A 27,803-nucleotide genomic window follows, 5' to 3' on the forward strand; every position below is an offset into this window, starting at 1 on the left:
CCTATGTATTTTTTATGCCATCGTAAATGGAATTGTATTCCTAATTTTCAGTTTGTTTATTGTTCCTCTATGGAAAAAGAATTTATTTTTGTACATCAATATTGTATCCTCAAACCTCATGAAACTCATTTATTAGTTCCAATAGTTTTCAGTAGACTCCTTAAGATTTTCTATATACAAGTTCATGGCATCTGCAAATAGAGGTAGTTTTACTTCTACCTTTCCAGTCTGGATGTCTTCTATTTAATTTTCTTGACTGACTGCTACTAACTTATTTTTGAACAGCATTTATCTGCTGGGTCCTTTTATCTTTGGCATGGCCACAGCCTGAGGCTGACGGGGGGGACACTGGGACACTGCCCACCTGGGGCAGTGGGTCCCGCAGCATTCTCAGATGAAAACCCAGGTGTCTCATCTTTCCAGGTTAGTGCCCACCTTTGGGGTTCAGCAACCTTATCTAAATAAAGATCTACCCAGAAGAATTACCTGAAACTGTGATTCAGTAAGGTGAAACCTGTTGTAAACAAAACCAAGCACCATTTTTTTTTTATCCTAACCCAAAGACATTTTTTCATAGCTTTTTTAATCCTAACCCAAAGACTTTTAGAGAGGGAGGAAGACGAGAGGGAGGAAGACAGGGAGAGTAAAAGGAAGAGAGGAGAGGAGGGGAGGGAGGGAGGGGGAGGGGAGGGAGGGGGAGGGGAGGGAGGGGAGGGGAGGGGAGGGGGATTGATTGGTTGCTCTCTTATACTCACCCAGGCAGGGGATCAAATCCACAACCTAGATATGTGCCCTGATCAGGTATTGAAGCCGCCACCTTTCAGTCTACGGGACAGTGCATCACCTGACTGCAGCCAGAGCACCAAACACCAATTTTAACTCAACTTTATGCTTGCTTTCTGCTTCAAAGGTGTAAAAATCCTGGGGTCTCATGATGCTAGAGGGTGAGCTTAGAAAACCTGTACAAACCAGGTGAGCCACGATGGTGGGCTGAGGCCATGCAATTCCAGCTCTCACCGAAGGTGCCTCTAAATGGCAAAGTTAAAGAGGCAGAAACACAAAGCCAAGAAGCTTTTACCAAGTCTTACAAGATCTTGGCTAAAGGTTTCTTTATTGGAAGGCCTGTCCCTAATGTGTTCTGTATTTTGGTCCTCCGTGGCAACCTCACTGAGAACAGCCATGATCTCGGAAAGTGAAGTGCAAGGACTCATAGATGGAGAGCAGATGACGGCCAGTGAGGGGAGGGGGCTGGGGGTGGAGGGACCGAGCGAAAAGGAAAAAGGCCTCATGGGCATGGACAACAGTGGGATCATTGAGGGGGGAAGGGAGGTATAAGGGGACTAAATGGTCATGGAAAAAAATAAAATAAAGATTGAATTTTTAAAAAAAGGATTCAAACAGCTGCCATGACTGCCCGCAGAGGTAGGGATGGCACTGGCTGTCCCAGAGGCCAGAAGTTACCAATGACACCGCAGGAGACCAGGATCCAAGAGTCTGAACCAAGGTGGAGAGTAACACACGGTTAGGTCCAGTTCTGGGGTGAGCAATCGAGGCCTCGAAACCGGCTCTCAGCAATTAATCCTGCAGTTCCAAGGCTGCTGTAACTGTCCAGCCTGGGCAGCTCAAGTTAAAGGTCAGACCCTAGAATAAAACTTTTGGAAGCTGAGATCATTGCGACCCCAGCCAGGCCAGAAGTATGCAGGGCCTGCCCCACCCCAGAGGAAAAGTGGGGTCTGGGAACGACAGGAAGGAACCTCCAGTTCCAGGACTCTCACGGGCTCAGCCCGCCCCACTGCCCTCCGAACTGGTGTGAGTGAAGGAAGTTCAAAACCGCTGAAGGGTGTCCCACAGGTGTCTGTAAACATGTGAGCATGGACAGACACACCACCCCACACACTCTAGCTCAGCTAGGAACACAAGTCTGTGCAGTGAACTGAAGTGTACGCTGTGGGCCCCTCGGGCCTAGGAGACACCGTGACAACTCTCCTTCCCCAGCCCGCATCCCATCCAACACCAGGCTGTAGAGTCTTGTCTCTGGAGCGATGCTAGAGTCCCTTCCCTTCCCTCCGATTCCACCTCCACCCCTAGTGCTTCTTCAATGCCTCGGATAGTGTCTGGCACATAACTGGGACTCAATAAGCACTCGCTAGATAAATGAACAGAAGAATAAATAAAAACACTGTTGTTTTTAGGTGTCAGGCCAGGGCTGGCAGAGGCAAGCTAGCCCAGAAATGATGAGGCCTTGGAGTAAGAGTGGCCAGTTGGCAGAACTTAACCACCGGATGCCAGGGAGCCACAAGTACCTTAAAGCCTTGCAAGGCTGGAAAGATGGCCAAGGGGGCTTACCAGCAGGGAGCTGTGAAAACGGTTAATAGAACATCATGTCCCTGGGGGCAAAAGAGACAGGTAACAAGGGACGCTTAACATCTACAACCAGGAGAGGACAAGCACCGAGTAGCAGAGGGTGGCCATGTCCATATAAAGTCATGACCACTTCCTAGATCTGAGCTAGTCTTTAGATCCAGAACCCACTGATTAAACATAAGGCCAGTCCCCAAGACCTAGGGACAACTGTTTACTATGAGGATCCCTCTAAGAACCCAGGAATGACCCGCAACTGCCACGAATTACACTGTGGAAAGGGGAATGCCCAGGCATGTCAAGGACTACTGCACAAAGGTCTGACTGAACACTGAAGTGGGCCTTCTGGGGCTAAATAACAGAGTCCTGGCTGAAGCCCAATTGTAGTCCCCTGGGTCCATAGGTCCATCCAATTGGCCGTTTCCCTAATCCCCAAAGGTATAACCGGAGTTGATATACTGGCAATTAGAGTAACCCTAACACTGAGTCCTTGGCCCAGGGATCAGAGCAATCACAGTGGGGGAATCCAAGCAGAAGTCTCTGAAATTGCTCTCACCCCCACCTAGCCAAGACACTAAATAAAAAAACAACATCACATCTTGCAGGGGTTGGAGGGTGGCAGAGTTTAATGCCACCATTAAAGACCTAAAGGATGCAGGGATGGCGGTCCCTATCATACCTCCATTTAATTTGTGAGTCTGGCCCCTGGAAAGCCAGATGAATCCTGGAGAATGAGAGCTGGCTGCCACGGTGCAGCCGAGCAGCAGCCCTGTTGTGCTGGATGTGCCATCACTGCCACAGCAGACGCTTCGGGCCTCAGACACGTGGTATGTGGCCATTGCGTTGGAATAAGAAGATCAGAAAGTTCACACTCATGTGGAACAGACAATACTGTTCATTTACTGTTTTCCCCAAAGGTATGTTAACTCTTTTGCCTTCAGTCATAATATATAGTTCAAAGAGTTCGAAGAGATCTGGACCATCTGCACAGCCACAGAACATCACAAGTCCATTGCATCATGGTGACTGAGTGGGAAAAGCAAGAGGTGGCTAGCTTATCGAAGACCTCAGTAAGACACACGTGCTCCCGAAGGTGGGTATAAACCCTAAGAAGACACAGTGACCTGCTACCTCAGAGAAGGTTTTAGGTGTCCAGTGGTCATGGCTATGCCAAAATATCCCCTTCAAATTGATGCCTCTTGCATCCTCTAGCACAAAGAAGGAAGCACAATGCCTGAAAGGGCTCTTCGGGCTCTGGAGGCCACGGTCCAGGAATTCAGCCTAGGAAGTCTCTGATGACACAGGAAGTTGCCAGCTTTGAGTGGCACCCGGAGCAGAAGAGGTCTCTACAAAAGGTCCAAGCTGCTAAGCAAATATCCTGTCATTTGTGTCATATGACTCTATAGGATTGAAGTGTCAGTGACCGGTAAAGATGCAAACCAGTGAAAGAAACACAAAGCAAGCCCCTGGGATTCTGGAGCAAAGCCAGGCCACCTGCGGCGGAGAATTACACACCTTTTGAGAAGCAGTTCCCGTCATGTGGCTGGGCCCTGGTTTAACTGAAATGCTAGACCATGAGCATCAAGTGACAGCACATCCAGAACTTCCCGTTACAAACTGGATCCTGCCAGAACTGCCAAGTCATAAAGGCAGGTGTGGTCAGCAGTAGTTCCTTGTGAGAAGGAAATGGCAACTGAGCCTGGCTTGCTAATGGGTCAGCTTGGGATGTGGGTGGGAGCCGGCAGTGGCTGCCTTGAAAGAGTAGGAAACAAGGGAAAGCAGGAGGAGCATCTTCCCAATGAGCAAGTGGTGCACCTGGCTATGCAGGAGAGCTAGATGCAGGCAGCTATATTCACATCCCTGGGCAGTGGCCAGTGGTCTGGCCAGCTAGTCAGGGAACTGGGAAGAAAAGGTCTGGAAGACCGAGGACAAGAAGGTTTTGGCAGAGGCACACGGACAGACGTTTTAGGTGCAGGAACAAAGTATGAAGGTTTTTGTGTCACACATTAGCGCCCACCACAGAGCACCCACCACAGGAGAAAACCGAATGACCAAGCAGACTGAATGACCCAGACATTCTGTCACTGGTCACGCTGGGACTGGCACCATAGGCACATGGACAGACGTGGTTGCAGTGGCAGAAGCAGAGGCTCTGCAGCGGGCCGACAGCGGACTCCCATGTACCACGGCTAATCTAAGCTACTGCTGCCTCTGAACGTCCGCTCTGCCCACAAAAGAGACCAGTGCTGGCCCCAGATATGGCACTGTTCCTTGAGAAGACCAACCAACCACTTGGTGGCAGATCAACTATATTAAGCCCCTTCCAACCTGGGAGAGCCAGTGGTTCTTCCATACAAAAATAGGTTTGCCTTTTCTGACCATGGAACCTGGGACAGCACCAATATCCAGAAGCTTACAGAACACCTGGTCCTCAGGTGTGGAAATCCATCCAGCATGGCATCGAACCGGCGCACCCACTTCACAGGAAAGAAAGGGAGTAGGCTGGTGCTATCCAGATCTGCTGGTCACGTGTATACTGTACCCTCCAGAAGCTGCCAACCTCAACGAGCACTGGAATGGCCCACTGAAGACACAACACAAGCACTGACTTCAACGGTTTGAGGCAAAACCATGCAAGGATGGGGGTCCATTCTTCAGGATCTAATGCATTAAATCAGAGATTAGGATGTGGTACTGGGTCTCTAACAAAGAATATGTAGGTCCCAGATCCAAGGGGCAGAGGCAGGAGTGGACACATTTACAATCACTTCCAAGGAGCCACTGAGGGACACTGTGTTTCCTGTTCCTTTAGCTCCAGGTTCTGCAAGGTCAAAAGTACTGGTCCCCAAAAAGGGTACTCTCTTGCCAGGGGACACAGAACCACATTCTGCTGGTCCTGTAGATTGAACCTCAAGCTCTGGTCGCCATCAAGGTAATTTGGACTCCTTGTGTCTGAGGACCAGCCGACAAAAAAAAAGTCACCATCTTGGCCAAGATCGTTGAGCCTGAACAGCAGGGGGGGTAGGGACGCCTTTATGTTGATATGTCAGGCATGGGTAAAGCACACATGAAACAACTCTTCCACCTCTAGTACAAGATGGGCCTGTGGCAACTTAAAACTCCAGAAAGCAACCGCCAGGGCTGTGTCAAACTCAGGGGCCAACTTGACAAAGCTCCCCACAGCCAAAATGAAACAATAATGATTAATAATCGCAATAGAATAAAACCCATCAAATACATTTAAGCCCCTGAAGTCATCATAATAGTCCTTAAAAGTTACCACCTTCTGAGGAAAACAGGGAACCAGCCCAGTTCATTATCTGAAAAGCTGAATAAATAGGTTGAATAAAAGAATTACACCTGGCTGGTGTAGCTCAGTGGATGGAGTGCGGGCTGGAAACCAAAATGTCCCAGGTTCGATTCCCAGCCAGGGTACATGCCTAGGTTGCAGGCCATAACCCCCAGCAACCGCACATTGATGTTTCTCTCTCTCTCTCTTTCTCTCTTTCTCCCTTCCCTCTCTAAAAATAAATAAATAAAATCTTAAAAAAAAAAAAGAATTATGCACTTATCCTGCCTTTCCTGTACAAACAGAAATCAAACAGATGAGGGGCAGCATCTCTTTATAAAATTACTCCAATAAATTATAACATGATAGGTTAGAATATCTCCATGTTGCATCTCCCCCCCGTCCCCCTGCTCCGCGCCACAGTGAATTACTTCCAGGATGAAGGCATTGAGCATCTGTGGCTGCCAACATAAAGAACAGTGAACACGAGATAAGACATGCCCCTGATGGAAAACAAGCACACCGCCACCTAGAGTCTCATCAAATCTGCGGCAACTCAGGTCTCTGGACCCAGCTGCTGATTTGCGGGAGATGTGGAGGGTAAAAGAGTAAACTGCACCACCAGCATAAAATTAGCAAAACCCAGACTGTGGAAAACTACAGATCAAATGGCCCAGGTTCTTCAACAGATAAATTGTAAGAAAGGGAAAAGGGTACAAGGGACCCTTCAGATTTAAAAAACTTAAAGGCTGGCTGTATCAGGTTTTTAAAAAGTGAGACTGAAAACTATAGTGTGTAGGGATGCACACTTGGGTGATAAAACAATACATAAACACAAAGAAGTGATTACTACTGTGAATTGCAGGAAGTTGGAAGGAGGGAGGTAGCTGGGCCTGGGCTGGGGACAGAGGAGCACTCTGGGGAGACTGGTAAAGCTCTGTCCTTGACCTGGCCTAGGCTTCGGGAAGCCTCGCTCTCCAGCACCTTCACAGCTCCAACAAAGCCTTTGCTCCTACTGTTCTCTCTATGTGCAGTGTCCACTCCTGACATTCCCCTACCCTGAGCAGAACTGTCACAGTCGATACCTCCCTTGGTATCGGAGGACAAGGGGTCTGGGTCTCCATCAGGAATCAGGATGGAGCTTACTATGATAGGCTGATGACAACCACCAGCATTTATCAAGCACTTCGTACACACCTGCCTGTTGCAGACATGCAGGTAGAGTCATTTGGTCCTCACAACCCAATGATGCAAGCACTATTATCATTCCCATTTTATAGATGAGTAAACTGGGGTCCAGGAAAGTTATGTATTTAGATAGCTTGCTCTAGGTGACAGTAGCAGAGCAAGGATTCAAATTAAGGGTTTCAACTCCACAGTCTGTGATCTTAACCACTGCCAATGAATTCATTTACCCCACAGATACTTCCTGGGTACCTACCATGTGCCAGTCACTGCTTAGTGGACAAAGTGGACCGTGTCCCTCCCTTATAAAACGTACACTTAGAATTAGCAAATAATGAGTATAACAGTTGATAAGAAAGGGAATAAAACAGAATTTAGGGGACAAAAAGTGGCTGAGACTGACTTGGTGTTTTAGAGCAGTTGGGGTAGGTCACTCTGATGCCATCTCAGGAGAGACCTGCATCAGACAGGGAGCAGATGTCAGCAGAAGAGCCGCAAGCTGGGAGGGAGGCAGTTCTGGCAACTGCAAACTTCACATCCAACACGTGTGGCCTAGGGCAAGCGATTAAACTCTTTGCTTTCATCACCTGTAAACCAGGGATACTCTACACTTACCTTGCAGAATTATAAGAGAGGTGTTGTATAAAGGTGTCTCTGGCTTAGGCCCACAACAGATACACACTGAGGTCCATGCTGCCCTTCTTGCCCAGCCAGAAATCCCCCTTCCTGCTCCAGGCCCACGGCCCCCTCTCCCCACTTTCCCTCCTCCACTTCCAAAAGAAACTGGGTTCCGCTTGGCCTTCAGGTAGACAGCTCTAGTGCAGCCCACTGATACCCCCTGCCTGCGGGATGTTGTGCTGCAGCTGTCTTAGAAGCCTCCAGTCTCTTTGGTCATCTCTTCAAAAATCCCTATCTAGGAACTCATCACCTGCCAGACACCAGGGATGAAAATGAACAAGAGACCCTCTCTCCCCTCTCAGAGCTCAGTCTAGAAAGTAAGCCCAACATGAAAGCAGGCAATGACAACTGAAGAGGAAGTGCCAACATCTAAGAAACCACCGGCGCACATCGAAGGAACAATTAACTGTACCCAGCAGGAATTAAGGAAGACTTTATCGTGGGTGACTCCTAAAGTAAAGCTTGAATAATGGGCAAGAAGTGAGGCATTTCAGGCAGAGGGAACAGCACATGTGACATCAGGGACACACAAAAGAGGACAATGAGCCCTGGCCAGGTGAGTCAATTAGTTGGAGCGTTGTCCCATGCACCAGAAGGCTATGGGTTCAATCCCCAGTTGGGGTGTGTATGGGAAGCAGCTGATTGCTGTTTCTCTCTCTCTCTAATCAATAAACATAGCCTCAAATGAAAATTTTTTAAAAACGGCATTGAGCCCTGGCTGGCGTAGCTCAGTGGATTGAGTGCGGGCTGTGAACCAAAGCATCGCAGGTTTGATTCCCAGTCAGGGCACATGCCTGGGTTGTGGGCCAGGTCCCCAGTGGGGGCCATGTGAGAGGCAACTACACATTGATGTTTCTCTCTTTCTCCCTCCCTTCCTGTCTCTAAAAATAAATAAATAAAATATTTTTTTAAAAAAACACCTCTTCTCTTAAAAAAAAAAAGGGCATTGATTGGTTTGAGGTGTTCTACCTGCTCATTGGAGCTTCCTGCCTCTACAGAGCAGCTTGGTTGAAGAATAAAATGGAAGGAAGCTGGTTCCCAAGATTCTCATAAAGCTGCATCACCTACCATCTCAAGAAAAGTAAACCCCTATCTCAAGAAAGAGCTTTTTTTCCTGAGGGCAGAAAGGATCCCAAGCGTCCTATGTTCCCACACCTGGTCTTATTTCAAGAAATGGCCCATCCTGCAACCTCCGCCTCCTCTGTAGATAGGAAAGTAACCCTTGTCTGCACCTCTCTCACCCAGGAGAGTTAACAGCTATGGAAACTCCGGCGCTGCAGTGGGAAGGACCCAGGAGTCACAGGCCCCTGGCCAGCGGGGAGAGGAGTGCCGCTGCGGCCCGGACCGCTCCGACAGACCGACAGACCGACAGACCGACAGACCGCACTACCCCCTCTACCACCCACGGCTCGGAAACCCCCATAAAAATCAGGGACCCACACAGTTTTGTTTCAGGTGTTTTATTAAGTGGGCCATACTGTAGCTGGTCTCTAAGTTGCAAAACAACGTAAATTGAACAATAACATAGCCAGTTAGACTGTGACAAGCTTTTCTTTTCCTTAAAAAAAAGAAAAAAGAAAAAGAAAGACTTAAAACACACAATGGAGGGTTAAATAAATAATATGGAAAAAAGGAAAACCTGTTAAAACATGCTTATGTTTACTTCTGTGCAACTGCGTGCCAAGAGGAAATGTGATTTTCTGCACAATAATACATCTCAGCATGTCTTCTTCCCAAATAATACTGACCAAAAAAAAAAAAAAAAGAAAGAAAGAAAGAAAAAGGTGAAATGTGGGACTGCTTGCCTGTGCTTGCAGAGGCACTGCTAAAATCCCTTTGATTGGAGCTTGGGGCTTCCACTCAGCACACCTGTGTGTGGCCCAGGAAAGCCAAATATCCATAATAATGTTAATATAGAAAACATTAGTTTAAAAACAATGTGGAATGGCCTCAGTAACGCGGGCGAGGCAAGGAAGCGGACCTGCCCGCCCGCGTTGCCAGCCTCAGTCCAGGGAGGCCGCAGGCCCCCAGCTCACGGCCACAGCGAGGGAGGGCGCCGGCTTCAAAATAAGCGGCACCAACCTCGTCTCCCTCTCCTATCACTCTCTCACATGAAAGTGTGTAAAAAGCAAATCAGCAAATAAACTCTAAAATAGATTATTTATTCCAAAAATCCTCTAGTTTTCTTTTTACAGTGAGTGTACATCTCCTCCCCATCTCCTGCGCAACTCGCTTAGGTCCCTTGGGAAGACGGGTCTGAGCTGCAGGGCGAGTCTTTCTCAGTCCTATTGCTGGCTGGTGTTGAGAGGTCAGATGTCGATGCCCTTGACCAGGGATGTCTCCAGCGTGATATTGAACTCCTGCAATGTCTGCAGCACGCGGATCAAGGAATTGACAAGCGTGTGGTCTTTGATCAATGCCACGTCCTCGTACATGTGCGCAGTGATGGGGCAGTCGGCCAGCAGGGCAATCCAGTGGTGGAGGAGGTGATCTCTGGCAGGGCAGGACCAGTCCAGGTGGGTCAGAGGACAAGGGAAGGGAGACTGTTAGTGCAAGGCCAAGGGGAGACCTGCTCCATCTCTCCTAGAACAAAGCCTGAAGCTGGAGAAGTAGATAGCTCCCCACAGCCCCCTTTTCCTCCCCTAACGGGGCTTGGTGAGGAGGCCTTACCTGGCTTTAAAAGGCTCCCAAGGAGGGATGCCCAGCCCCAGGAGACAACCTGATCCAACCCAAATCAACCCCGTCCCTGTCATCCCTCCCTCCCTCCCTCCACAACCCAACCAGACACCAGATCTAGTCAGCACTTCATCTCAACAGCCCCTCCCCAGCCAACAGCCAATCACTCCTCCCCACAGCTACCACCACCAAGAACAACACTAAGAGCTAACATCCACACAGAGCTTAGCATGGACCAAGCACTGCTTACCTGTTAAGGCTAACCCTGTGATATAAGGTAGGTGCTATCAGTGCCACTGTAATTCCCACTTTACTAAGGAAGAAACTAAGGTACATAGAAGTTAAGAAGCTTTTCCAAGATCACACAGCTAGTGAGGGGCTGATCGGAGCTATGAACCTAATGCATCTGCTTCCTACCACCACACCAACTCCCTTTCCTCCCTCAGCCTGAAAAACTACTGCCTCAAGTTTATTTGGCCTTCATGCTCTTACCTGACCTACTGGAATAGCCCCTAAAAATGTTGCCTACCCTTCCGCATACCATCTGTGATACCAAATTAATGCCATCGCAGTCCCGTGGTTAAACAACGCCATCCTAACAGGGAAGAATTCTCTGTCCCAGCTCCCCTATCCTTGCAGCGAACTCCCTGCAGCCTTCTCTGACCTCCCTCCTCTACCTTTCCAGCGCACCCCACACGCGTGCACTTCTTTTTTGGACCTCACGACCTTCTTTCTGCCTTGTCCTGTGTTCACTCGGGACAAGTGAATGTCTACGTGGCAGGGGCCACGTTTCATTCAGCTCTGTGCCCACCATCTCTACTCCCACCATCACAAGGCCTGGCACGCTCAAGTGTCTGTTGAAGAAATGACTAGATATACTCTTTCAAACTTCACCAGCGGGCCGCTTCTATTCCTTCCCATCAAATGCGGCCTTTCCTCCCCAGTTACACACACACTCTCATCCCCGCTCCCAGAGATCCCCTCCAATATGCATGGTACATAAAGGAAATTAAGGGCCTCCCGGAAGCCCTCTAAGGCCTCACCTGCTCAAGAGCGTCTGCTCATCTGCACCGCCCACCCCCCGCACCACACTGGGACCGCAGCATCCCCGCCGAGGCCGGCTGCTGCGTACTCCGGCCCACGAGGCGGCAGTACCTGGCTCCCAAGCACACCAGCATCTGAAACTTGCCGTCCTTGCCAATGTTCCGGGGAGTATTGTTGATTGCAGTGACAAATCGACAGAAATTTCGGGCCCTTGTATGCCAGTTTTCCTCAGGAACAACTTCACTCTGCTCCAGAGTCTCATAATAGGTTTGTGCTTTTTCTGTGAAGAGGAGAAAAGCTTGCCAATGACAAAGTCTCTTAAAACCAACCTACCCCTGCAGGCCACCTGCCATGGGCCTCTCGATGCTGATGTAAATAACTTACCAAGGATGACATGAGGTTCGTGATGTCACTAATCACCTTTCAAAATGATCCTTATTTTTAAAATTTATTTGGCCCCTGATACAAAGATGGTCCTTTCCCCAGTCTTAAGATTTAAAAACACTCATGAAGGAGAAACTTGTTGCATAAAAATTCTCCAAGTGGGCGCAACACAGGGCTTGGGCTCGGCTGCTATCAGCTGGCCTGCTAGATCTACAGGGAGGAAGTGCGAGGACTCATGACGAAGCCTGCACAGCAGATGCCCAGGAAGAACCCCTTCTGTCCACTTCAGGAGGTGAGGGAAAAGGGTGGGAGAGCTTCTGCCATCACCTTCGGGAAAAGGCAGGGCAAACAACAGACCTAATCTGAGAGTCACCTGATTTGGCATCTGCACGTCGGACCCCAGCGGTTAGCCCCATGTTATGGTGGTGACTCCCCATGTCTCTGAATGTTTTCCCCCTCTCACATCCTAGTCAAACTCACCCAGGAAATCCCAAATGAAGACATTTTTGAAGAGACGGGGCGATTTAAATCCATGCTGGAAAGCCTGCTCCAGGGCCGAGACAAGGCCGCATTCTCCACAAAGCAACAGCGTCAGACTGCCTCGCTAGTAAGGAAACAGGAAAGAGTGACAGGCTTGCCTCAGCCAAGCTGCCCTCCACCACTGCGTCCCCAAACCCATAGCCCACAGCTGGGAGGGCAGCAGAAGACAGGCAGGACCCTTGTCTGTTCCCCCAGCACCTGGCGCAGTGCCTAACTCAAAACAGCTCTCAGTGAATAGCTATTGAATGAATGGACAAATGAACAGATGATGGATGTGGGTCCCCACCAGGGGAACAAAGCCAGTGTGGCCATTACTCAGGGAGACCAGGCAAATCCTGGAAAAAACAAAACAAAACAAAACAGGAATACACACTGTTCACTAGAGGCCCAGGGACTCTGTTGGGTCACTGGTGTGTAAGGAAAACAGGGTAACCCAAGGCAGAGGCCCTCAGAGGAAGAATCCGCTCAATCTCACACTAACCGAGGCACACGCTCTACACTCTGGGCTGTCCGAGCACAGGGCCCAGAACATTCTTCTCTCTGATTCAGTACAAGGCCCTGGGCTGGAGGACAGGAAGGCTCACCTCTTTCTCAGGCTTATGGAAGTGCTTCACGATGCCATTGACTGCCTCCCCAATGGACTCCTGGATCTGCCCCGTGTTCAGCTCTGACAAGAATCAAGCAGACATCCATCACCAATCTCAGAGGCAAACAGTGCTTAGCTGACTGAGCGGGAGACTGAGGACACTGGGAGAGCCCATGGGAGAGGCAGGGCCACCTGGACCTTGGGAAGAGTGGCTCTTACTCACCCAACTTTGCTGAGCCAGCTCTTCCTAAAATCTTGGGAAAAAAGCAAAGCTAATATCTTGGAGTTCTGTCTTTAAGAGATGCTGGTAAAGTTTACTTTCCATTTTTACCCTGAAACTTTTGGCAACCAAAAGTAGGCCAAGACTTGGCTGTGAAGCCCAGGAACCAAGAAAGAGAAGGCCAGAAAGCAACCCCTCACCTCTCCGGTATCAAATACAAATAAGACTGAGGACCCTGGGCTCCACAATCTCTCTCCGTTCCTTCCGGGCCTCTAGGGACAGTGCCAAAGGCCCTGAGGCTGATTTGCGGGCAGAGGTGGTTCCTGAGGCAGCTGCACAGGCTGCGACTGGGCTAACGTATCAGGGCTCCCAGAGATCTGCCCAGATTTCCCAGGCTGGGGAGCACGGGGGGCCCAGCCTCTCTCCCTACTCACTGGGCCTGTTGTTGGGGGAGATGGCGACAAGCCTGCGGATGACGCTGGGAGACTGCTGCAGGGGCGGCGTCCGGCAGGGCCTCTCGTCCACCTCAGGCTGCGACGTGAGCAGCTCTCCAACTAGGACCCGCTCCAGGCTTCCGTCGTCCATGCCCTTCCCCAGCCACCGGCCACAAGGAAACCTAAGGGTCAGGCAGTGGCCTGTCAGAGCTGCCAGCTCCTCCAGTGTTCTTCCCCTAATTGCTGAAGGGCCTGCTCATCCATACCATGGTTATCATCAGGGAAGCCACCTGAGTGATGGGTGGCCACAGCAATGCCACACATCTTCACTTAGCAAACCCTCCCTCTACTTTTTTCAGGTACATAAGGCAGAGCCTAACACTCCACATACCCAAGCATTATACACGGTCCCTGGTCCACCTTGCCCCTCCACCTTACAGCAGCGCTGAGGGAACACTTACTTGTAGGTGTGTCCTGTGATCTCATTCCTGACCATCACACACTCCACCAGCCATTTGGCATACAGCCCCGAGTTATCATGGCCTATCTGCACGGTAGTGAGCTTCCCCAGGTTCTGGCACTGTGAGAGAACAGCCACGTAGAGAAGTTGGAGTAGGAAAAGAAAACAGGAGAAAACAGTGGCGCTCCTTGGAAGCAGAGATCTGACTGGCTGCTTGCAACCTAGCAAGGAGAGAGCTCACAGTTCCACCTGCCAGCAAAACTGGCAGTACAGCACCACCTCACGAGGGTGAGAAAGACGACGCTGCTATGCAGAGGGAGAACGGGGTGTGGGAGCAGGCCGCTTCGGAAATGGGAAAGCAGTCTGAGATTCAGAGGTCTCAGTAAGCACTGGGCCCAGCAGCTGAGAGAACTCTCTGGGATTTCTCAACACACCACAGACAGGGAGGTATGCGTGTTCAGATGGGTGAGTGCCTTCCAGCCGGAGACTGTTTAGACAGGGCGGGCCCCCCCTTCCTTGGGTCAACTCTTGGCTTTGGCCTTGGATCATCTCAAGACAGGTCAGCTCTGCTGATGCATAACACTCTACAGAGCAAGACCTCCAAAAACCCTGCAGAAAGCTCCAGAAAAGCAGCTGTTGCGAACTCAGATCCCCACAGAGCCTGTTGTTCCCAGATAACACGTACCTCAAAGGTCATCTCTAACACATTCCTGGGGATCTGCAGGATCTGTGTCTCACCCAGTTCTCCCGAGATGCAGATCCATGGGTTGGCGGTGAACATGGAGCCCCCCAGCTTCTTGCTTGGCACAATCAGGATGTGGTAGGGTATCACTGTTTAGGGGAAGCCACAAAGGCATGGAGGGGGGTCAGGAATCCCTCCCATACCTGAGAGGGCCCTGACCCATTCCAGGTGTGCTAGTGTGTTTGCGGCCCCTGCTGTTATCAGCACAGCAGAGCCCGGAGCCGCAGGTCCCTCGGACCGAGTCTCTGGCTGGCTCAGAATATAAGCCAGCCCCTCCCCTCAGCCTGACTCCTCCTAGGGTCCCCACCCAAACAGCAAAGATCCAAGCCCATGTATGGGCTCAGAGCTAAGTCAACCTGTTCCTTAAGTAATATCAGCCGCTCCACATTGTCCTAAACTGCTTTTCAGGGCGCTTTTCAAGGCGCTTTTCAATCTATCACCTCATGAATGCCATTAACCATCTCAGGGGAAGCCATGAAGGTATTACAGTGCCTTTTCTGCGGCACTGAGAGGTAATTAGCTTCCCTCAGGTCTCCTAAATTCTCATTCAGTGTTGCTTCTACCAAAGCCTATAGCCCTCGTCTCTAAGGAGGATGGATGTCCTTTAGAAAAAGAATCCATGCTGCTAAGGCTGCTGAATCACAGGGCAAACACGACTGGGCAAATGCAGAGACCATCCCCACCCAACATCTTGGCACCAAAGATAGATGAGGCTCCAGAGGCCTTCCTCGAACCCTACTGAACCGTCTTCCTCACTCTGCAAATAGGGAGACGGAGGCCCACAGCAGGGGTAGACTCTGCTCATAGAAACATAATGAGTTAGGGTCGGGACCCAAGTCTCCCTTGGCAATCTGGAGTTCTTCCTGCTACTTCAGGAAGAGTTGTTTTTCCCTGTGGGCAGTTCTAAAACCTTCTGTGAAGCCAAATGACTCAGCCCAAAAGAAAAGGAAATGTCTTTACAGGTATGCAGAGAGAACAGTGAGCTTCACCACCCCACTCGTCCATCCCACCCTCACCGCCCGGGGCTCCCAGGGAAGTGCCCAGGACAACAGTGACAACGGAAGGCCCAGAGGGCTGAGCTCCCAGTTCAGAGCAAGAATAAGAAGCTTGGGGGGGGAAACAGCCTCCAGGCAGGGGCAAATGCACCTCTCTCCCACAGAAGCAAAGGCAAACAAAAAGCATGAGTGGTCACCTTTTTTCTCAAAAAGGGGACAGTGAGTTAGCCTCAGGCAGGCTCACGAAGACCGGAACTGAGAGGGCTGGCGGGGAGCACAGGGCTACTCACGGATAGTTGTGAAGACATTGGTGAAGCAAAAGTAATCGACGGCATTGAAAGAGAGGAGGTGATAGAGGAACTGCTCCTTCTCGTCGTCACAGCGCAGGAAGGCATAGCGCTTGTACAACTTTCTGTCGGAGAGGAGGCAACACATCAGTCTCCCGGCCAAACAAAAGAGGAAGAGGCTAGAATTATTCGGTTCTGGAAGGAGACAGCTGAGGGAAGAGTAAGATGTCGAGCCTTAAGTTCTTCAGAGCTATCTGAAAAAGGAACAAAGCAGTTGTTCTGTCTAACCGAGGGCTAGAGGGAAAGCGGCCTGAGCTACAGCAAGAACAAAAACCAAACCCTACCTGTGTCCAAGGGGTGACATTATTATAGTGTGAAGTGTCAGAAGTCATGGGGTCTCCTTCCTTAAACTGAGGACTGACATGAAATTCCCTCCGGGAAGACACAGGCCGTCTCGGGCTCCCAGCGAGGGCGTCCCCCCAGTGGGTGGTGGAGGAGCAATGACAGGAGGTCTCCGATCACCGCTCATAACCAGGCCAAGTCTCAGACCCCAGCGGTCCTGAGACCCACAAGTCAGGACACTGCTCTGACTACAAGTGTAAGGCCTGTGACGCGTCAGAGACAATACACAGCAATGAAGGGAATGGTCCAGGTCACAGGCAAGGAAGAGCTACACTGATCTTGTCCTTCCCCCTTTCTAACTTTCTCCCATCGCCACTATTGATCCTCTCTGTGTACTCATCAAAGACCAACTCCTTTGCCTAACATTGCAGGCCCTCTGTGACTGCTCAGCAAAACCTTCTACCAGCAGAGGGGACACACAGAGCCAAATGCACAGGCCCTCAGCACAGAAGAATACACAAAAACACAAAAAGGTAACTATCCTGGCTGCCAAGACTGCAATCCCCATGGCCAGAGAAGTGTGGGATTCAGCACACCTGTGAGGTTCTACCCAGTCAGGCTTATAAGGTACTTTCAGCAGGTAATTCACCAAACAAGACCTACTATGTGCTGGTGCTAGAGAAGGAAACACCTATCCTCCAATACATCTAGGTAAATAAATCGGTAAAGGCCACATTATAAGACACCCCATAATGCGCTGCCAAAGGAAAGGCTCTCTGGAGATTTAAAGAGCCATAAGCACCAACGGTCCTATAACAAGAGGGGACTGAGGGGCAGCACAGTCTTAGACAGGTGTGCAGAAGGGGGACAGGGCGAGGGAACAGTCTGAGTGGCGATGAGGGCTCAGGGAAGTGATTGGTTAGCGATGAGGCTGAAAAGTTAGGCTAAAGCCAAATGAAGGGAGGCCCTAAATATTCAAGCCAGGGAGTTTGCAATCTGCCCTAAAGTAATAGGTTTCTGCAATTTGCCCTAGAAGTAAAGGAAAAGTGAAAATCAACTTCAAGAAATTTAAATTTAGTGTAGCTGAGGGGTGAAAGGGGAAAAAGGGCAAACTCAGGCAGAGGCAGTAGGTAAGGAGGCAGGTGGGGGCAGGGGCTGAGGACCGGAAATACATATGTGGGAGGTAAAGCAAAGTAGAGCAAGGGGTCAAAATGACTTCAAATTTTGAACCTAGGTAGGCAAGAGTGAGGATGGTCAGAGAGAATAATGGTGACATTAAAATTTTTGAGAAAAAGATTATGCTAAAGACTCTGTGAAACTTGCTTTGTTCTGTCTAGGTAAAGGTAAGATATTGGAATGGAAAAAAATGGAGAACTAGAGCTCAGAAGAAACGTCAGAGCGAGAGCTTCAGATGTGGCGGTCACCTGCTTAGCAGTGACAGAAGTCATGACAACGGGTGAGCACACTGAGTGAGAGAGCAAAGAGAATGGGTGCGCATGTGGAGAATGGAGAACCGTGGAAGCCGGCACACTGGAAAGAGTAAGGGGAAAAGAGATCATGATGGTACAGGGTCATGCCATGCAAAGTGAGTTTCAAAGTCAAGAGGTAGAGGAGGCACTACATCATATTAATCACTGCAGACAGGTTTAAGAAAAAAGTCTGAGCTCACTATATAAAAGCCAACTAAGTTCTTTCCTTAGAATACATAGTTGCCTTACCCTGTCTCCACCTTACCCCATCTCGAAGCTACATCCCAGAGACTCAGAAACATTCTATCAAGATATACTCCCCAAAGCTGCCCATGCCTCCTGTCTGCGAAGCTATGAATACATTTTATGTGCACAAACATCTACTAGGTGCTAGACAACATGCTTTGCATGAGAAAGATACAGAGTTCATGCCATCAATGAAAGCACATTTTAATAAGCAGTAAGCAACTAGACAATGATAATACAGCCTGTGGTGGCAAAACAGGGATGAACTAATACTGTAACAAATGCTGTGGATGCCCAGAGGGAATGGACCCAGTCCCTGGGGAGTCAAGACAAACTTTAGCAAAGAAAACTTCATATTAGCTCCTGAAAGGGCTGAAGATATTCTGAGACGGGTGTAGAGTATGATGTGACTGGAGCTTTAAACAAAGGGAAGAGAAAGATGAAAAAGGACAGGATGGAAACGTAGGCGGGTGTTTTGTTGTTGTTGCTTTTAATCCTCACCCGAGGACATTTTTCCATTGCTTTTAGAGAGAAAGGAAGGGAGAGGGAGAGAGAGAGAAAGAATCATGGATGTGAGAGAGAAACATCAACTGGTTGCCTCCACACACAACCCAACCAGGGATCAAACCCACACGCTAGGTATGTGCCCTGACCAAGGATCAAACCTGCAAACTTTCAGTTTACAGGATGATGTTCCAACCACCTGAGCCACCCAGCCAGGGTGAGAGTGGGCAGGTTTTGATGAAGGGCCCCTTTCTCTCTCCCTAGGCCTCATCCAATATGCAATCTATGGCAGCAAAGCTCTCCTCATTTTCTGCTCACTTAGAGTAGGTCAGAAACAAGCGAGAAGTTACTACACAGTGAGTAAATTCTGAGCTAACCTTCTCTAATGGGACTACAGTGTAAAGAAATCAAGGCTAGCCTCCTCACTAAGGTCTGTGCCCTGCTGGCTGTTGCTCAGGCCTTTAAGCTCATCTGCCCACTGTCCTGGACTTTGGAAGTTCTTGTGTTTGGCTCCTCTCAGACACCTCCCTGTCCTCCCGCTGACTTGAAGCCTCTTCTGGCAGATGACACCCACGCTGGCAAGCAGGAAACATTCCCGCCCTCTGGCCCTGGTGCCCACACAGCTGCAGATATAATGGTCCTCCAGAATCTGGCATGCAAATGTCTCTCTTCCAAACGCCAGGCTTACATGTTCACTTGTTCTCTTTTAGTTATCCTCTCCACTTTCAAATTTTACTCCTTAATCTTTTTGTCCCTGACATTTAAGTGCTTTAAGAATTGCAATTTCTAACCTCTCAGGTTGAGCTCTCTAACCTATCAAGGTTTTAAAACTGGTTTCTTGCTGTGGTTTACACACACAATAAAGTCTTTAAAAATACATTCCTACTTTGAATAAAAACAGATTCTGCAGCTTTCATCAACTGACTCAGACAAAGTGTCCCCAAGGTCCACTCCTCTGCTTTGTCATCCACAGGGAAGCCACGTAATAAATGATTCCATGAAAGATGCCTAAGAAAACGCTAAACAAAAATGCCCAGCAGGCTTGCCGATGAAGAAAAAGCCAAACATACTATCTGCAGAAACATGCGGAGAGGTGGCAATCTGAGGCACAGAAGAGGCATAGCTCTCCTGCCTCCTCCTCCTCTAGTACAGTGGGTACAGAAAGAATGCAAAAAATATAAGATCAAAAGAAGGAAACTATTAGGTTTAGTGGTCCCTGGGAGTATGAGAGCCTTGAAATCCCTCCTCTCCCTCCTTCTGGGTGAAAAGTGAGGAGGGAGAGGGCCTGAGAGGGTCATCTGAAAGCCCTTTTAGGCACTAAGGAGACTCAGGCAAGGTCCAGAGAGGAAGAGCAAGGACTTGGTTACTGTGGGCTTTCCCTGGGCTCAGGAAAGAACAAAAGAGGTAAGGGGATATCTTAGAAGTCTTCTTGTAATCTTCCAATCCTCTCCTCCCCAGGACAGAAAAGAGACTAAGAAAATGCCCATGCCCAAGAATTACCTGAGTGCAGCAAGGAAAGGAGGAGCCCCCCAAATCTGAGGTAGCCAATGAGGACCCCATCCTTCTCACTACCTCTTGCAGAAAACCATTGTGGGGCATGCATATTGAGAAAGAAGAGAGAACAAATATAACAGAATGATTCTTTTTCAGGTAGAGAGGGAGAAGCAGAAATGATTCAAAACCTTCAAGTGCAATTTGAGTTTAGCTGAATACAGCAGTAACGACATACTGACCACTCTCCCTCCCCACACAGGGGTCTCCAATCCCCCCAGCATTCCTGAGAGCCCGGTTCCACTCCAGGCAGAGTGGCCTTACTTGGTGAGCTCATGGTCTGAGAGAAGCTGCTTCAGGTGTCTGGAAAGTAACTTTTTTTCCATGGACAGTCGCACCCATGCTCTGGCCTTTCCCACATCAGTCTTGATTTCCCCGATGTTCTGGATATGCCTAAAGGGGGAATGAAGAAAAGGAAGTGGAGGGCGGGTGAGGGATGAACTCACTACCAGCACCGCCCCTGAGAAGCTGAAGGAGACCTGGTGAGGCAGTCTATCCCATCCTGAGAGAGTATGTCTCTCTTGCTCCCTACATCCTGGGCTTCCATGTGGCTTTGTCAGAAAGGCTCACCTGGCAAAGCACTGGGGGCAAGTGCGATTTACGGTACAGCTCTCAGTAAAAGTCAGGTGAACCCCAGAGCCCCTAGGTCTTGAGAGATGCTGATATAATTCTCAAAAAATGTCAGGGAACCCAACTGTTTATACAGCTCTACAAATGCATCAAGAAGCACAAGACCAATGAAAAGAGCTTCCTGATTAACTGAGATGTTGTAGACACCCAGGTCACTGAGACCCTGCAATTTAAAGTGGACACGTAAGCAGCAACTGGAAACGGGATTTTAGTGGCTTATTATGTATGAGCCCACACTGACCTCATATCCTGAATGAGGGATATTCTCAAGGGAGACATGACTGAGCTGGCATCAGACTTCCTCCGTTCTGAGTCAACAAGTATTCCTAAAACAAACAAAAAAAACTGGTTATAGGAGACCGTTCTGCATGGCGTGGGCCCAGCTCCCAGGGGAAAGCAAGGTCTGATGCACAGGACCCACACCCATGGATAGGTTCTCCCATGGAGAATCAGGCCTGCATTGTATCTAGGCTGCTTTTGAGGCTTGCTTTTTGCTAAACCTCCCTCACCCTGAATTGAGGCAGCAAACGTTTACTGCATATCTTTGAAGTAACTTCCTAAAGTCTATGCTAAACCTCCCAAGGATGAGTGTAACCAGTTCAACCACTTTTCCCTTTGCATTTGCAAATATCCTTCTTCTGTGATGTGATTAGTGGCTTCCTCTCCTTTGTTTTCTGTAAAAGGTAACCACCTAAAGCAAACTTGTGCATAGTAAATGAGGACAACCCTGTAATGTGCCCAGAAAAATAAAAGCCTGTCAAGGCAAGGGTCGGGGTGCTCTCCCCTTGAGAGAGTGGCCAGGCCGTCCCTTTTCCTCCACAGGACTCAGCAGTCCGTGTGAATTTGCCTCATGTTTTATGCAGTGGACACTGCTTGCCGGTGTCTGCATCAATTGGTCCTGTCCAAAAAGATCTGACTATCCAAATAGCTGACTACCTTTCTTGTCTCAAATCACAAATTTCTATAGGAAACAGTTAGTTGCTTTGGTAGCACTCTGATCAATCATTTCATGACTATAGAGCATCCACTAGGTTTCAGACTGAACACTTTTAAGCACACTCATTTAATTCTCTAACAACTTATAAGATAGCCAAAGAAGGTATCACGGAAGAGGGAGCCGAAATTCAAAGAGGTTGGCTGCTTTGCCCCAGTCACAAGTGGCAAAGTAAGATCCTCTGGCTCCTAATCCGGTATGTTTCTCATCATAGTCCACGGAGGCAGTGCTTCCACTTGGAGCTACTACTCTTGTCCTGCCCCTGCCTCAAAATGGGCTGCCAGAAACCCAACAGGATGTGTCAAGACCATGTTCCAGAAAACCGGACCTCTAAATTTATATCTGCATGCCTAGCCCCTTTAAAACTTAGTACCTTGATTACCTAGCTGTTGAGGATTTTTGACTACAGTTTATCCCTTAGCAATAACTTCTATAGCATTCCTGAGAAGACTGCTTGCTCTCATATCCAGAAAGTTGAACAAAAAAGTCTTAAAAGGCTACTTAGGGAGCTCTTGCACCCAGTTTTCAGCCAACCACTTTCCCCTCATTCAGTGCTAGTTGAGGATGACTAGGTCAAGAGCAAGGACAACACTGAGTTTACACCTATATTTTTACCCCCCATTTAAACTGATCTTTACCATCAGGCAAGAACATCTAAAGAAGGTAAACAAACTGCTGGGCAGAGAGAAGAGAATGAAGGATGGCATGAAAAAGAAATGCTGCCAAGAAGTAAAGGAAGGAGGGGGCTGTCCTGGAAGGGACACTGTAGAACGGTACAAAGAACACCAGGAGACAAGAGGCCTGACTCCTAATCTGGCCTCTTCCATCAATTAGTTGTGTGATCTTAAGTAAATTCAATTCCTCTCTGGATCCTAGTTTACTCTTCTTGTAAAATAAGAGGGCTGGACTAGATGATCTATGGGTCCCTACCCACTCTGATATTTTTATTAAATTAAAAACAGAAAGGAAGTGTAAGGAATCATTCACACCAGGCCTCAAGGTAGGACACTGACAAAGAGGCTCTCTTACTGATAGGATAGATTACTGCAGTGCCCATCTAAGAGAAATGAAACAAAAGACTTGCTGCAAACACAAGACATCAGTACCACCCAAATTCATTTAAACTCAATCAGAGTGTCGTCCCAATGCACCAAGGGTCTGGGTTGGATCCCTAGTCAGGGCACCTACGGGAACCAACCAGTGAGTGCACAAATGGGTGGGACAACAAATCAGTCTGTGTGTGTGTGTGTGTGTGTGTGTGTGTGTGTGTCTGTCTCCCCCCACTCCTTTCCTCTCTCTAAAACCAATTTAAAAATAAAACAAAGTCATTTTAATATAGGCCTCCTGCTGATACAAATCTTCTATTTCACTGATCAAAAGCAAACCCCATGGCTATGGCATGCTCTGTGGTTCAAAGGGCCCAGCGGCTTAAGGTGTAACAAAGACAGCATTACAGAGCACAGGCTCCATCGACCTGGATCGCTCCCGCTGATCACTCTCGGGTAGGGACTGGGAACGTGGGTGAGGGAGTTCCCTCCAATGGTGCAGGGGCCATCTTACCTGAGGTACTGAGGCTTCCTGATGTGAGTTTTCTCTGCCGGTTTTCCTGATAATGCAACAGGTGGGACCACAAGGCTGATTTCCCCTAGAACCAACACAAGGAAACAATACCTATCAGTTTTGATTTCAGAGACTAAGACATCCAGTGAACAGAGTCAGAGATAATTTAAACATATAGATTCAGGCTTTTGCTAAAAAGTATCTGTACAGCAGGTCCTCAAATAACATTCTGTTCAATATTGTTTTGTTATAACATTGATGAGATGACATAGAAGCTTAACTCCTGTTTACATCACTTGACCTATGATAAAATTGGTTTTGTTCTACATCATTTAACATGAAGTCACAGAATCTATCAACATTAAGTGAGGACTTACTGTAATATTTCTTATCTCAGTGTATACCTGGATACAATGTATACACATGTGAGGGGGGACCCCAAAAAACGGAATTTATTTATTTAAAAACTGTGTATTTAGCCCTGGCTGGTGTGGCTCAGTGGATTGAGTGCTGGCCTGCAAATTGAAAGGTTGCTAGTTCAATTCCCCATGAGGGCACAAGCCTAGCTTGCAGGTCGGGTTCCCAGTTGGGGTATGCAAGAAGCAGCTGATTGATGCTCCTCTCTCACATACGTCTCTCTCCTTCTCTTTTTCTCTCCCTTCCCTTCTCTCTAAAAATCAACAAATAAAATCTTTAAAAATTTTCATGTATTTATTCTTACACATTTAAACTTCAGCCTCCTTCAAAACACTCTCCATGTGATGCCACACACTCATTGAGACAGTTTTTGAACTCATCAATTTTGATGCCTTTTAGCGCTTCTGCTGTTTTTTTTTTGTTTCACCTCTTCCATATGGCAAAATGTTTCCCTTTGAGGACTTTTTTCATCCCAGGAAAGCACTTGGGGTGAGATGACGTGAATAGGGACGGTAGGGCTCGGAGGTCATGCCAGTTTTGATCACAAACTGCTGAATACTCAGTGTGGTGTGGGCAGGTGCACTCGTAAATCACCCATCATAAAAGGGGCAAATGCATTGAAAGAGTCTCCAAAAAAATTCACTGAAGCTCAATGCAGCCTCTCACAACAATGCCAGCTGGTACACTGAGACAGATGGATTCCTAGAACACTCTCTTAGGGGTGGGGGGAGGGAGAGGTGTTGGGAAGCCTGTACTATAAGGGGCCTGCTCTCCAGAAGATAATTCCATTTTTTGGTGGGGGAGACACCCCTTATATTTGAGTCATGCAGATTTGTCATTTTGCCAAGGCACACATCTGAAGAGCATTTGCAAGCCTGACATAAGGCAGCAATTTATTTGCCTAAGCAGTGAGTAAGCCCAGCCGGCACCCAGCAACTGCTTCGTCTCCTTCCAGTCATCCTTCAGGACACAGTGACTCTCATGACTTGATAAAACTTTATTTCAGATTCATGGTTAAGGTTCCTATATACTTGATGTAATACAAAGGTAGTATAATGTTTGTTTTAGTGATAGGATTTAGTATAATTTCTTCAAGATTTTATTTATGTTTTTTAAAGAAAAAGAGGGAGAAACACGCACCCCAACTAGCAACCAAACCTACAACCCAGGCATGTGCCCCAGTGGGGAATCAAACTGATGATGTTTTGCTCTGTAAAACCACGTCCAACCAACTGAGCCACGCTGGTCTGAAGCTATAATAATTTTATAAATTACTTTAGTTCTGTATTTTATAAATAATGATAGAAGCTACCATGTCTTGCTTCATGTTTGCTATGAACTATGTTGAATGATTAAAATACAATATTTTAGCCCTGGCTGGTGTGGCTCAGTGCATTGAGCACTGGCCTGCATACCAAAGGGTTGAGGGTTTGATTCCCAGTCAGGGCACATGCCTGGGTTGTGGGCCAGGTCCCCACAAGGGGGCACATGAGAGGCAACCACACACTGTTTCTCTCCCCCTCTTTCTCTCTCCCTTCCCCTCTGGAAAAATAAAATAAATTAAAAAATTAAAAATAAAATAAAATAAAATATTTTAGTTAACATTCTCAAAATCCTGTAAGGCAGGTATCCCTATCCTCCTTTTCTTTAGAAAAGAGCAAATTGAGTAGTAAGAGACTGTAAAAGATCACATAGCTAGTAAGTAGAGTGTAAGGACTCAAGTTTAAGTCTATCTAATGTCAGAACCATTGCTCTTAATAATGTTCCTATACAGACTGCTTTTGAAAGAGATCACTTAACTTAGGAAATTATACCTTCTAAAGAAAGTTTAATGTCTGGAATGAATGTATGACTTTTAGGTCTCTCAAGAGTTTCCCTTGAGAATATCAAGGAACTATTCTGTTTCTATCCACCAACTTGATCTTTTTGGGGTGGAAAAAAAATCAAGCATTTAAACGGAAGAAAACCCTCATCTATGGGTCAGCAAGCTGCTGACATACATGCTGCATATTTAGATTTCCTACAATATCTAACCAGCTTAAAACAAAACCCAACAACTTCAATGGCAAGTTTTAAAAAACACATTAAAACTAGAGAAGATCATTTTTTATTCATCAAAATACCAAATATTTAAAAAAAATAGATGTTCAACAAAATCAAACTTATGGTTCCTACACACTGTTACTGCTCCTATACATTAAGATGTTATATCAACACAATATATGTAGAAAATAATACAAAACTTAAAATAGCCATGCTCTTTGAGACAGTAATTCAACTTCTAGAAATCCATTCATCAAAACCTTCAAGTAGGCTCATAAAAAGGCAGGTCTTTGACTTAATCACCACTATATTCCCAGCATCTAGGCAGACCTGGAAGGCAGCCTCCCTTAAAAGAACTGTGTGGATGTGATACATACTAAGTACAGCTGGTCACCAGAGAGCCCTCACATGACGTGATGCTGAAAAACCAAAGGCAAGAGCAACACCAGGTCACTGTGCCAGCAGCATGCCTGGGCTCACAGTGATTATACTAGTCAAGGAGGGAGGGCAAGGGTGAGTGAGAGAACAGCAGCTGGGCTGAAGCTTAGCAATAGGGCACTGGAGTCCTTCCAGTACAGGAGACATGGATGACTCTCCTCCTTTGCAAAGGGACTGATAGAGACTACAAGGTTCAATATAGTCTGACAACCCATTAAGGGATGTGGCCACATGATAGATAGAGAGTACCAGACTCTCCAAAACTATCAATGCATAAAGAGTGAGAAACAACCCCTTTTCACTTACCAGTCCCCAAATGGCAGCAATTACAAAACTTTGTATAAAATCAAACTTCACCTCTTAGTGTCAGATAAATATACTAGAGTAGGATGTCCATTTCCTTGGATTGTGACATCAAAAGTCAAAGAGTAGTGAGGACAACAGAGATTCTTAGGAGAATTTGCTGGAGGCAGCCTTCCATGCAGACAGCCACAGCTAACAGCAAAATTTAATAGGAAGCTAGCAGCAAACACAGTTGTTTGGGTTCTCTCTGCTTTCTAAGTAGATAAAATGGGTAGTTGATCAGTAAGGTGTCCCCAGAAGAGGGAGATAAGGTAGTTCTCTGACCAGGAAACCAGGTTACAACCTTGGACTGACACATAACCGAAAGGATGTCTCAGAGGAAGAAGCTGCTCTACACACAGGCCAGCAACATGGAGGTCTAAGGAACATGCTGCAGGAACCAGACAGACAGACAGGGTCAATCCCCACTGCATATGCGTCCCTGAGGTCCTACCCTGCCAGCAAGCACAGGCCCTCACTTCCCTCTGGTGACACTTCTAGTGCTCCAAAAGCATGACTCAGAAAACAGAACCTGAACCAAAAAGCCCCCATTATTTTGAACTGGTTTCTCACCAAATAAGTAGACTGCCTATCCAAACCTAGAGAGGGGATCAAATGAATTCCAAAAGAAATTCCCCATGCTGCGGGAATTCTTGTAGAGAAGTAACAGATGTAAAGCCTCGGAGGACAGGTTTAGATCACATGATGATATGTTTATTTTCAAAATGCCTCAAGATTTTCATGGAAAATATTAAAAAGTTTTGAAGGCATGTGTTTTACCAAGAAGCTGAAAAAGTTTACTTAACCATGGTGCCAGGCTTGCTAAACTTTAAGGAAAATGACAAAATGATTATGTATATTCTAATTATTTGTTATAAAGAAAAAGAAACAAATTCTTCACATGGAACCTAGCATAATAACAGTGTTATATGTTACATACCCACCACATGCCAGGTACTCATTTCTATTACATTTAATTATCATAACACCCCTGCAAGGTAGGTTTTATTAACTCTGTACTATGGATATAGAAAATGAGAATCAAAAGTCACAAATCACTTGAAGTCATCCAGTGGAGCTAAGATTCAAATTCAAGTCTTTCTGACTCCAAAGTTCATCGTGTTGCTACTTACACAACAGGACCCTCAAAATTTTAGGGATGTGATACACAATCTTTAACATTAAAAAAAATCTTTAATCACAGTGCTATTTATAATACTAAAAAAGTCAGAAATAACCTAAATGACCAATAATAAGGGACTGATTCAAGTATGGCACATCTATACAATAACACAGAATAGTAACCACAGACATTTGCAGAGAACCTCCCAGATATGAGGCTCTCAACTTAGTGCTTTACTCGAATTACAAAACCCTCATGGGAAC

The 27,803-nt window shown here is 47.4% G+C and overlaps 1 protein-coding gene across 4 annotated transcripts in view; it reads right to left on the minus strand.

Moving 5' to 3' along the window:
* Positions 1-8,957: 8,957 nt before the first annotated feature.
* DENND5A (DENN domain containing 5A) overlaps positions 8,958-27,803 on the minus strand; it is a 95,602-nt gene continuing 76,756 nt past the window's right edge. For 3 of the 4 annotated variants that reach the window (XM_045825421.1, XM_045825420.1, XM_045825419.1), the window contains 11 exons: positions 23,178-23,262; positions 20,865-20,949; positions 20,258-20,386; positions 15,885-16,006; positions 14,543-14,688; positions 13,859-13,977; positions 13,398-13,579; positions 12,742-12,824; positions 12,098-12,221; positions 11,345-11,513; positions 8,958-10,006 (listed from right to left, as the gene is read on the minus strand). In XM_045825421.1, coding sequence (XP_045681377.1) covers positions 9,823-10,006; positions 11,345-11,513; positions 12,098-12,221; positions 12,742-12,824; positions 13,398-13,579; positions 13,859-13,977; positions 14,543-14,688; positions 15,885-16,006; positions 20,258-20,386; positions 20,865-20,949; positions 23,178-23,262 — 1,428 coding nt within the window. In that variant the 3' untranslated portion in view covers positions 8,958-9,822. The remainder of the gene's footprint in view (positions 10,007-11,344; positions 11,514-12,097; positions 12,222-12,741; positions 12,825-13,397; positions 13,580-13,858; positions 13,978-14,542; positions 14,689-15,884; positions 16,007-20,257; positions 20,387-20,864; positions 20,950-23,177; positions 23,263-27,803) is intronic. The other variant, XM_045825422.1, reaches the window with a different exon arrangement.

Source organism: Phyllostomus hastatus, unplaced genomic scaffold (assembly GCF_019186645.2).
Source record: "Phyllostomus hastatus isolate PE091 unplaced genomic scaffold, TTU_PhHast_1.1 phas_scaffold_585, whole genome shotgun sequence".
NCBI classification, from domain to species: Eukaryota; Metazoa; Chordata; class Mammalia; order Chiroptera; family Phyllostomidae; genus Phyllostomus; species Phyllostomus hastatus.